The 12,334-nt window shown below is 44.1% G+C and overlaps 1 protein-coding gene across 1 annotated transcript in view; it reads right to left on the bottom strand.

Moving 5' to 3' along the window:
* Positions 1 to 12,334, bottom strand: part of Ccbe1 (collagen and calcium binding EGF domains 1) — a 238,189-nt gene that overhangs the window by 9,337 nt on the left and 216,518 nt on the right. The window contains exons 6-7 of the mRNA XM_034518499.2: positions 9,161 to 9,264; positions 3,661 to 3,781 (exon numbers count right to left, since the gene is read on the bottom strand). Of these exons, the coding sequence (XP_034374390.1) occupies positions 3,661 to 3,781; positions 9,161 to 9,264 (225 nt within the window). The remainder of the gene's footprint in view (positions 1 to 3,660; positions 3,782 to 9,160; positions 9,265 to 12,334) is intronic.

Below are 12,334 nucleotides of genomic sequence, written 5' to 3'. Positions count from 1 at the left end.
ACACACACTGAGCATACATACACACACAGAGCACACATGCACGTGCACACACTCACACAGACTAGCAGTAGATGTTTTCCCACCACGGAGGCCTACATTCGAATCCCTGACCATTTGCTTGAGCTCTTTGGACCTTAGCTTTTTGTCTCCAAATCTGAATAAAACTTCAATATACAATGGTTGTCTTAGATAAAAATGTAGATACATGCACATTCTACATGGCATAGTTCTTCACACACAGTAAGCACTAAAAGGCTGCTAGGCTTCTACCTTTCATATATTTGCCCCAACTCTTGCCCCATAGCTGATGCCTCCTGCCTCCTGACAATCAAGTTCACCCCTCACCATTCTCTGCAGCTCTATAGAAGGTCTCTCAACTCTAGAACTTTCCTACTTTTAACCATTACCATAAACTCCTCAATTCCCCAAGATGGGGAGCCTATGCTCTTTCCTGTAGGTATTATATATACCTACTTCTTGTGAGGGAAGAGTAGGAAGGTGTTCGATCCATAATTTGCTATGGGTGAGTGTAAAGAAGCGGTCTTACTTATTCAAGGCCTGGAGGCACAGGACAAAGAAAAGTGAAACTGCCTCTCCATCCATCACTCTAGTATAAAATATAAAGCAAAAGGGATTTATTATTGAGGAAAAGGCAAGAGTATAGAGAATTGTGTAGGAACTGTAGAAAGCCAAGAGTGTGATACAGAGAAGACCCAAGGATATCGACTCAGCACAAAGGAACAGCATCCCGACATTGGAGGGATCTGAGCAGTTGAAGACTGCAAAGCACTGAAGGTAAACTTAGTGACAGCAAAGCCCCAAACTAACTTAGCTACTCATTAAGATGACTCAACTTCCTATATCTGACAAAAGAAGAGGGGGGCCTGTGTCAAAGAGTGATTTACCAAGTTCCCTAGGCTCTGGTGTTTATCTACAAATGATGTGCATCATTCAATAAAAAATTTGACACACATTAATAAGCCAGAGAAAACTAAACAAGCAGCTACCAAGTGATACAACAACCAGCAGAATCAGACTCTGAGGTGATCAGGAGCCCAATTTGACAGGAGAAAACCCTCCAGTAGCTTCCTTTGCTCAAAGTTCAATCTTATATTTACTGTGCCATATTATTTCCTTTGAGTTGTATCTAGCTCCTACTAACAAAACTCACAGTAACAGCATGGAATAATTTCAGATTCTTGAAAAGAAAACAAAGAACCAACGACCTTAGGCTTTTCATATTAGGAGAACTCACTTCTAGTTCACAGAATAATTAAGGCAAAGTTGGAAGCAGTTGATGTTTCATTCAAATGTGTCTCATGTTCCAACTCTCAATACTTAATCCAAGTACATATTGAAAGAGTTTATTTGGGAAGGGGACAGATCACTGCTGTAACTATTGTATGTCCGATTGCAGAAAGACAAGCTAGAGGTGAGATGTCATCTACAGTAAACATCAGGGTCACTGTGTGCCAATTGCCTTTAACATGTAGGACCTTGATATGCAAATAGAAAGACCCTGTTATATATACCATTGGAGGCCAGAGAGCTGGAGTCACTCCATATCTCTAATGCCAAAGGGTCCAGCCCAGTGCACTCTCCTGTGTTATTGCTTCAGTATGCAATTCATAATGGGCTCTGGGTGGAACTTCTGTTCATAAGTGAGGGGATCTTACGAGTTTTCTAGCCATTCTCTCATAGAAAAGCAACCCAAGTCTGGAAATAAACGACAAATTCTTCATGCATTGAAAAAGCCCATCTTCAATTATGCTGTTTCCTCAAGGACCCTGGACAGCTCAAACCATGTTAGAAATCAGATGGCAGAACCAGAAGGCAAAGTAGTGAGTCATTTACTATGAAAACCAATAGCCAATGGATGCCCTTTTCTGATAGCTGTCTTTGTGTTAGTGATATATAGACTGGTCTGGAGATACAAACAAGAGCATCACTTACAGAGGGGCTGGGACCACTGTGATAGGAATCAGTTTATAAGGAGAGAGCTCCTACCTCCTTAGATAAGAGGTAGTATGCTCTTACATTACATACATAATGCTGGTATGAGACATCGGCCTGAGAACATTCCATCAGAAACAGAGAATATTCAGACCATGGGAGGAACAAGAAGATAAACTAAAGTCCTGGGTTAGTTCTATGTAGACTGGGCCTCAGGCCAGTAATGGAGATGACTCAATCCTTTGGAAAGAACTCTGAGTCTTGCTTTCTACTGATATTTGATAAAAAGCTTGGCCATGGCCCCACTGTTCTGATACATTACTGATCTTCCTTGACCAGTTCAATCCCACAAAGCCCACTTCTGACTGCAAGCTACGTGCTATCTCCTTGATAAAGAGGAGTTCCCGTGCTCAGACCTGGAGGGAGGTATATACCTTTTTTTTATTTTGTTTGGGTTTTGAGACAGGATTTTACTCTTTAGCCCAGGCCGTCCTCACACTCAGTAATTTTCTGCCTCAGCCTCCTTAGTGCTGGGATTATAGGTGCATGTCTGGGTTATTTTTTCCTGTGTGTAGTCATTTATATGTCACCTCTTCCCAGATAGAACATCAGAGGTTGGGACCTGCACCATGCTGAGTTGATAACCAGGGACAAGACCGCCATGGTTTAGAGTTAGAACTCTAACATTTCATCTACTGGCATGAGTGACTCTAGTGATGCATGTATGGACAGGTTCACAAAAAGCACAAAACACCTCAGAACTTGAAGAAGTAAGTTCTCACTACATCTTTCCTGGGGAAAGGACAGGACATTTGATATCTTCTAATTAAGTAACGATGAATCCCTAAAACTGTACACTGATTGAAAACAAAGCCAGCTGTACAGAACACAGGCCAAGAGAGTCCTCTGGTGTACATCCCTAGAATGGGAAAGCCTGGGTAAAGGAAAGCCTTTGGTGGATACCTAGAGCTGGTGGAGGAATAACACTGGTGGCACATGTCTCATGGGAACTTCCTGTGTGGTGGAAATTTCTTGTGTTACAAGGTTGATGTGGAGTATGAATAAGTTCCAGGGGAGTCGATACTTGTCAACAGTCAAGCTCAACCATGGAATGGCCTACCACATTATATGATCTACACCTCTACAAATCCCATCTATGATACAACAGGGGTAAGAGTAGAGTTGAAAATGTATTAAGCAATAAGAGAAGGTAGAGAAAGAGCTGAGGGAAGTGGTGATGGTGTTGGCTGCAACTCAGAAGAACTGAATGACTTTATGAGGCTATTACTCTACATTAAAGTTTTCCTAGGGTGAACTTAGCTAGCAGTCTTCACAGTATTTTTCATTGGTTTTGAGATAGGATCTCACTATGTAGCCCAGGCTAACCTCTACCTCATGATCCTTCTTCCACTGACTCCCTGAGTACTGGGATTCCAGGTATGTAGTACCATGCTCAGCTTTAATAATGACTTTTAGGAGTCTTATCTGATCCTAGAAAATTTACCCTTTCTTCCTAAGCTTCAGGATACAACTCCCCATGGCCTTCCCTTGTACAGGAATGCTGCCCTGCATATCCAATTTCATGGAAGCTGAAGAACACTGTCCAGCTTCGCTGAGTGTGAACCTTAGCCAGCCTCAGTTCTAGCTGACAGAGAGGGCAGGAATGCCACCATCGTCCCAGGGTCCCAGGCTCTTCTTCATACTCACCAGGCGGGCCCTGCCCCCCAGGCAGGCCAGGAGGTCCTGGAAGGTAGGTGTTTGAGGCCAGCACCTTGCCACCGTTGACATACTTGCCCAGTTCAGCAGCATTGTTGGGGAACAGAGCAATCTATACAGACAAGGCAGACCTTGGTCAGAAAGCCATGATGGCCCCACAAGGAAGTCTATTTCAGAGTCATCTGTAGAGGCTGCAAAACCGACTCATGATTTTGTTTTTAACTGTAGCTATTTAGAGTGCAAAGGGGCTAGATCCTTTCTAGCCAAGGAACTATCCAGAGCAAACCTCTTGCATGAGGAGCCTAGGGAGTCAGAAGTTGAAACCAGGTAAATTCAGGGTTTCAGGAACATCCATAGCACACGGTTACCATGACTGAACAAGCATGCTAGCTTTGTACTTTGCATCTTTCAAGTAACAACTTTATAAGTCAAACACATGTTCATTATATGTGCTGCTGGTGTCTGGTAGACAGCTATGACTTGAAAATGAGCATACAGAACAGGGGTCAATGATGGAGGAACAAAAGTAAACCCACTCTCAGAGACCATGCATCAACTCTGACCACTGAATCCTGGTCCACTTTTACCACCAGCCACAGACACTGAGATGTGAAAGCTGGTGTGGGGCCTCTGGCTTTGGGTAGAGGAACACTGAAATTCCAGCTTTGCCAAGGTTCATCTGTAAGGCCTGGATCTCATCTATAAGTGAGATGGTAACATTCACCTAAGAGGTCTGCTGTACAGGAAAATGGACCCCTGGACCCAGTGTCCAGCCACTGTCACTGCCCAGTGGAAAAGGTTCTGCCTGCGCAGGACAAACAGTGCCTTCAGGTTAAGTCTTCTAACCTTTCTAGCTTTCAACTCTGTGTCTATAAAATGTGGTGTGCGTCATTAGATGATCACGTCTTCATATTCAAAATCCCATAATCTGGCTTGGAGTGGGGAAATCTACCATGGTTTGGTTTTAACACTCTTCCTCTTGCGTCTTCCTCTTCACTAGCTCCAGTGTTCACGTTATATTCGAGTTATAAGACAAGCCAGTGACTACAACCCTAGTGTTCGAGCTGCCTGTAGATCCTACACTCCTATGGTAAGTTGGAAGGAAAGGTAGTGACCAGCCATGTTCTCCCAGAAATATCAGGGAATATCACACTTGTGGAGTGTGAGAGTTTAGGGGGAGGGAACAGTATAGCACTATGAGTAGGTCCTGTACTTCTCTTGAGTGTCAATCAATAGACTTCCAATCACCATTTTCTCAGATCAAGTTTGCTTTGTGTTAAAGCAATCACCTCAGAGAGCTGTTGGCACAAGCTAGCTGGACGCCGAATCTGGAATGCTCACTGTTAATATTCAGCACATGCTTGGTAGACACAGAGCTTGCCCAATACAGAACTTGCCCAGTCAGCAGGCACTGCTGTGAGTCTCTTAGGAGCAGTAATTAAACACCATGAAAACTATATTTAGTAGGTGCTATCTCCTTTCACTCTATTCAGTTGCCATGAAGTCACATTGTAGAGTTGGCTTCTCTGTATGGTGCACATTTATTTGAGGCAGGACTTTATTCCACACTGTCTGTATTTCCTCATTGCTCAGGCTACTGGAGAACACAGTGGGCGTTCAGCAAACACTTGCAACATCATCTCAGTTGCTCTCTATGGGTTAACTGTGGGTTGCTGGTTAAGGAGGGTTGAAATCCCCTGCTCTCTATATAGTGGCCTTTGGAGGCTGAGCACACTTGTGGGTCAAGAGCTGCTGAGCAAGCTTACCTAGGGGCTCTGCCTCTCTCTTTGGGATCTCTCTCCCTGGGCCCCCTGTATCTATCTCACTTCTAGTAGTCCCTTTAGCCATGAGAGTAACTTTCAAAAGAGAAACCAACAGGCTGTGTGACTCTCAGTTTTTCTCAGTGCTTAACTGAATGGCAGGTACCCTCTCTGTCCCTAAGATCTCTTCCCTTTCTCACCAAGTCACTTTTCTTTTCTGACAACAACAACAACAACAACAACAGCAGCAGCAGCAGCAACAACAACAACAACAACAAAAAGATGAAGCAGGAGAGGCACTGAGGTCTGAATGGACACTACAAGCCTTAAACAGGAAGTCTCATAGGACTAATACATGCAGCTTAGAAAATGACTAAGTAAGCCCAAGCACACGTAGTGAACACCCAAACCAACATGTAGCCCTCCCAGCCACTCTGATTCCCCTTCGGGTCCTGTGCCAGTCTCCTTCCTTCCTTCAACAGTAACCACTGTCCTGACTTGTACAATATTTCCTGCAGTAAACAAACAACCCACCATCCAGAAGTCCTTATCTGAACTCTGTGGTTTAGATAAACCTTGCTACTTAAAAACTGACAGGTCTTGCAGGTTCCTTATATTCTGTATGTTGCTGTTTTATGGGGCTTTCTTTTCTAGTTGATTCCTTGAAGAGCCCAGGAATTTGATCTGGGGCATTTTGTGGCTAGAATTCTACCTACCATATACTCATGGTGTAGTTCAACATGTGTGCATACAAGTTCAGTGAGAGACTGTATCTCATACTGGAGGGGGGGTTGGCTGGTCTCCAGCACCCCACCCCCATATCTACTTCTTGGACAACATTTATCTGGGCAAATAAATGCCCTGTGTTCTATGAAAAGAACAGATTGTATCAGCAGTAGCAAGTGAATGTTAAAAGCAAATGATGATCTACACCAGGGTTCAGGAGAAGGCCTGGGTTTTAAGTCTGACATCTTGAGCATGCACTGTAGCCCCAAGAACATTAGCACATTTCTTACAAGGCTAAACAGTTAAGTGGGAATTTGTATATAGAACCGTTCCTCATACCACAGGAAGCTATACATTCTAAGAAGCACCTTTAAAAAGAGTATTAGCCCTCAGCTGGGTACGGTGACCCATACCTATGACCACGGCACTTGGGAGGTGGGGGTAAGATCAAAAGTTCAAGGTCATCTTCTACTACATTGATAGTTCAAGACCAGCTTGGGTTACTGATGAGGCCTGTCTCAAAGAAGAGAAGAGGAAGAAGAGAAGGGAGGGGAAGAAAAGGAAAGGAAAACAAACCAGGAATAGGGAGAAGGTTTGGTGGGCAAAGTGCTTGCCCTAAGCTTGATCCTCAGTATCCATGTAAATGCACGAAGCACCCATCTACAGCCCTGCACTGGGGTGACGAGGAGTGCAGTGGGTTGGCTTAATGCTGCTTGTATTCTAAAGCTAACTTTGAGTCCCCAAGACTGGTTGCCACAGAGTCGGGAGAGTCTCTGTGGCAACCAGACATACATGCTGAGTGACCCCGCCCCCAAGTTATTTCTGATTGGTAAAGATGCCAACAGCCAATAGCTGGGCAGAAGAGACAAAGGTGGGGTTTAGGTGTCACAGGCTTGGGGTAGAAGGGAAGTTGCCATAGGTTAGGAATAAGAAGGAGAAGCTACCACAGGTTAGGAGGAAGGGAAATGTGGCCCTGTGGGTTGGCCAATTGAACTTAAAAGCAGCCCAGATGAAACATACTAAGTAATAATGCAGGGTTATTGATAAGAAGGTAGATTCTGAAGGCTAGGTATCTGCCCGGCACTTGTGCTTCTTGAGGCTTATTAAAAATATAAAGGCTGTGTGTGATTTTTCTATCCAGGAACTCAATAACCAAAGGTGGGGAGAAACTCCAGGCTGGGATTTAAATAATTTCTACAACAGGAGATGGACAGATCTCAGGGATATACTAGCCAGACAAAATGGCAAGCTCCAGGTTCAGTGAGAGGTCCTGTCTCAAGATATATGTTGGAGAATGATGGAGGAAGCCAACTAACATTGGCTTCTGGCCTTCATGCATGCACACAGACAGGTAAGCAACCCTCCATGCACACACAAGCACATAGTCCCCTCCCCTTATATAATAATCACTTTTCATAATTCCCCAAGGATGGCAGTGTTCGTGCTGCATGCAGGGGGCCAGCAAGGCATAAGACAGAGCAATTCTTGCTCAACCCAAGCACATGAGAGCTAGTGAAAGACCAAGACAAACTCATTATCCCTATGAAGCATCAGCAAGTCTCTGAGGGTCACATGTATCTCAACATCAGTTATTCAACTTCTTAATATTTCCCAGCTTGCACAGATAACAGAATATTGCAAGGTGATTAAGAGAAGGCCAGATACAGCAACCGAGTTTGCCTGAACAACATGCAGTATTGAGCGCCTTAAAATCACTCCAGCTGGAAAGGATTTATGGAAGATCATAGGTTACTTCCAGAGAAGGAAAGTGAGGGCAGCTTGGTGTCTTGGGACCATAATCAACTGCTTCCCCCGGGCCTGATGCTCTAGCCCGATGAAAGGCGAGCTTAATGCTTCTACAAACCTTCCTAGTTTCCTCTAAAAATGCTAACATCAATTCAAATGTCACCTGGGGCTAGTTGTATGGGAAATATTTCTTCCTTTCTCTTTGTTTATACTGGCACACAGACAAGGTTTTCTGCCCGTCGACGACATCACAAACTATTTATGGTTAGGTCCGTGTTTTACTCATGATTACGTAAATATATAACACACAGGTATATATGAGCCTCCGCTAATGTCGATCGTGACCTCCCAGCGTATGCATCAGAGGTTGGAAATGCCACTTCCCTTCTCAGCCTGTTGTTTTGATGGACTAGCTGGTAGCTGGGGTTCTCATTACGGTGGCTGCCAGTTTTCTGGCCATGGAAAAGAGATAGCGTCTCATGTTTACCCTTTTGCCCTTTAGAATAACTGACTGCCAAAGTTAAACAGATTATACACACCCCTTTGATCTCCCGAGAGCCTTGAGTGGAAATGATTAAACAAACAAAGTGGTGAGTTTATGTTTGGGCAGCTGAAGAACCATTTCAGAGTGGCCAACAAGCCAGCAAGTGCACTGACCTCAGGTGTAATAAACACCAGCCCAGGACTGTCACCTAAGGATTCAGGCCACTAGATCCATCATGAGGCCCCTCTGCACAGCTGGATGACATTACTAGCACCAGGTGGAGTCTTTAAGAAAGGGAGTTTGGTCCTCGATTTTGGTGACAAGAGGCACTCAGAAAACTACTTTCCCAGAGGCATATTCTTTCCAAGACCATAAAGTTTACACAATAAAATAAAGGCCCCACACAATGATGTCAGCTTGCAGAAGCTTTAAGAGAGAAAGTTCTCAATGAATTAACAGATAAAATGTCATTGCAAAGGTCTTCCCAGGACTGTGAATCTATACCTTCTATAAGAGGTTATGGCAATATTAGTTCTACTTTTCAATAACTTTGCATGTACCCATTGCCAGGCCTGCTATAGTAACTCCCTCTTCAGGTCTTTGCTCTGTGTTCTGTTGTTTAGGTGCTTAGCTCTGGAGTCGGGGAATATCCAGAATCTATATCTACTTGACATCAACTGCAATGAGTTCTCAACTAGAATTTGGCTCAGTCACTCTACTATCTCTCAACCTCCCTTCATGGGCTCCACCCTGCTCCTTGCAGAGCTCAGTGTACCTTCTGCTTCAGCTGCAGTACCGTCTGCTTCATCTGGGAGAACTCCTTGCATGTGGCGCAGCAGGTCCCGGCTTTCACCTCATTCTCGGACTTCTCCTCATGCCCTGGGAAAGAAGATAGGCTCAGCTCCAGCTGGGAGGTTGTCGGGGCAGATGCCTGGAGAGATGGCACCAGTAGGGCAGACCCTGGGCATGGGGCACAGAAAGGCTGAGCGGGGAAGGTACAAGGGGTAGGTGTTGACAGTTTTATGATTCTTAGGTCCTCACATTGACCCTGTCAGATGACCCAGGGTCAGGGGAGAGGGGAAGAGACAGAGAGAGAGAGAGAGAGAGAGAGAGAGAGGCCCTCCTACTCTCTGGAGCCAGCTTTACTTTGACATCTTGAATGTGTGAAGACACGTATTATGGTCCTCTTATTAGCATCTTCCATGGGTGGAAATGTGTGCATTTACCATTGTTTTAATATTCTAGAATGGTAGTTCTATAACTCTGACATGATTTTACTGTTCTCCAGGGGCCGAAGTTCACATGTAACACAGATTCTTACACTCAGGCAGCAGCTTGCACAATACTGCTTTCCCCCTCTCCTTCTTTGACAGATTCAGGGGGTAGACCATGGCCCAGTTGAGTGGGGCCCAACACGTTGAGTCTGAAAACAGGGCATTGCAGGAGAGAAGACAGCTCGGAGATGATGACATGAGTTGTCATTCCCTTGGATGTGTCACTCAGCTAGGAGAGGTGGGCACCATTCCCCTGTCTTAGTATCTACAAATCCACTAGACCCAGAGCCCAGCTGTCTGTTTCTGTAGGTGGTCTCCGTTCTCTACTGAGAGTATATCTGAAACTGGCTAAGGATTCACCTCTTCACTATGAAGAACAAACTCAATCATCTGCATGAAGCTGCCCATCTTTCTGAGTCACTCACCCATTGCCAATCAGCAACACAGGGGACAAAGGGCTTATTTTTGCTCTTAATTCCAGGTCATAGCCTGTCACTGTGGGGTAATCAAGGTGGCAGGAAATGGAAACCACTAGTCATACTCAGTCGAGAGCAGAGAGACATGAGTGAATGATTTTATACTCAGCTCACTTTCTCCTCTTTCATACAGTTCAGGCCCCAAACCTGGAGAATGATGTTCCCTACTTTTAGGTTGGGTCTTCAGTTAACAGTCAACATAATCAAGATATGCCCCCATCTGCCTATAGACCAATTCAATGGAGATAATACCTCATTGAGATTCTTCTCAGATGACTCACAGTGTCAAGTTGACCGTTCACACTAACCACTACTCCACCCTTCCATCCACCTCTCTTCAGTAGAGTCACGCACTGTATGAAGTTGGGTATTGTGAACGGGAGATAAATGAACATTTCTGCTTCACGATTTACATCTGCCTTTGGTGTAAGGCCAAGCCACAAGTTGAGGGCACTCCTACAGGAGTGAAAAGTCCACCTCTGTATCCCTAGTTTCCCCATTCTCAGCTGAATCTTCCAAGAGTTGGTGTGGTTGAACAACTGTTTATTAGCACGACAGGATAAACCTACTTTGTCACTTGGCTCTGGACTGATGTTATATAGACCATGGAAAGTTAGAACTGATACAGCCTTAACATTCTTTTACAGATAGGTGCTGTGTGCAGACCACACAATTAAAAGGGCTACCCAGCTGGCCCTTTGGGGTACAGAGTAGGTACGAAGGGAGGATGCTATTGGAGTTTCTGCTAAGAACATCCAGATGTGGTCAGGCAGGTCCAGGGAAGCCACTCTATTAAACTTACTGTATATCTTAAATATGCCCTGGGCTCAGTTTTGCTGACATCCCAGATTTTAAAGATGTAGTACTACTTAGTAGCCACACAGGGGCATGGAACTCTAATTTTTATAAGAGTTGGGTTAAACATTCAGAGCATTAGAAATGTACCAGCTTAGATACTATGGTAACATTATCAAATAAACTGAGGAAAAACCCAAGAATGTGCTTCATGTGGAAAAGTCTACAAATGAATGAAGAATTTTAGTTTAATAACTTGATTGTGCTGTTTCATAAACTCAGTCCTGATACATCACAACCATTGAGAGGTCTTTGAAAGCGTCTTTGGAATCTCCCTGCACCCATCCACCTGGAGGTGGCAGTAGGGGGACAGTGTCAGTATGTTTTAACATTACCCATGTTAAGAACTTGCTAATCTATGTATTATCAGAGCTTGAAAGTTATTTGAAACACCTGGTGGTTTCTGAGTCTTTGAACTGGATTGATTGACACTTGGGGTCACGGTAACTTTATCAGAGAATAAACACCAGTTGGAAAATAAAGACTAGTAAGCTAATCATGTCAGAGCCAACATTTCTTCCATTGTCTCCCCGTTGTGCTATACAGACTCCCTTGTGTCTCGACTGGCTCCAGCTCTGGGTTTTCAAAGATAAAAATCAAAGTGGCCAAACACTGCTATGTCATGTCAGATGGCTTGTATCACACATCCAAAATACAGTCTTTCAAATTGGTGGAGGCTGTCCTGGGGCCACGTCCCTTCTATGCTAGCCTTCCACATTATTGTTATTATTATTGTTATTATGACTAATGGTATTATTTCAGTTTTTAAATTTACTATACTATCTGTGCACGTGCGTGTATATGAATGCACACGAGTGCCAAGGTATGTGTGTGGAGGTCAGACAACTTTGTGCAGTTGTTTCTCTCCTTCCACCTTTACATGGGTTCTGGAATTAATCTCAAACCGATCAAGCATCTATGATGGGCAGCTCACTGGCCCTGGACTTCCATTTGAAATTTGTCCGGCTCTAACATTGTAGACATTGAACTATGAAAAGCTTAAGAAATATCTCTCCCTAAAGAACGTCCTTCAAACTCAAAACATATACCAGTCAGGGAGAAGTGATTTTAGGTCATATGTTTATACTCAATAATCATTATCTTCATTTTTTTTTTTTAAAAAAAGAGTGATGAAATACTGGAGCTGACTAATTTGCTCGAGGCAGATGGAAGTGCTTAGCTGCCTCATGTCTGGAGGGCTCCGCTCACTGTGAGCACAGCTTACTCTCCAGTTGCTTGTTCGAATGTGAAATCACTCACCCTTGAGATACAGTAAGAAATGGTCCCTCCACAGAAGGTGTTAGAGCTGGGCATGCTTTCAAGTCTGAGAACTTGTACAGAAAG

This window comes from Arvicanthis niloticus, chromosome 14 (assembly GCF_011762505.2).
Source record: "Arvicanthis niloticus isolate mArvNil1 chromosome 14, mArvNil1.pat.X, whole genome shotgun sequence".
NCBI classification, from domain to species: Eukaryota; Metazoa; Chordata; class Mammalia; order Rodentia; family Muridae; genus Arvicanthis; species Arvicanthis niloticus.
This window is presented reverse-complemented; position numbering and strand designations above follow the sequence as displayed.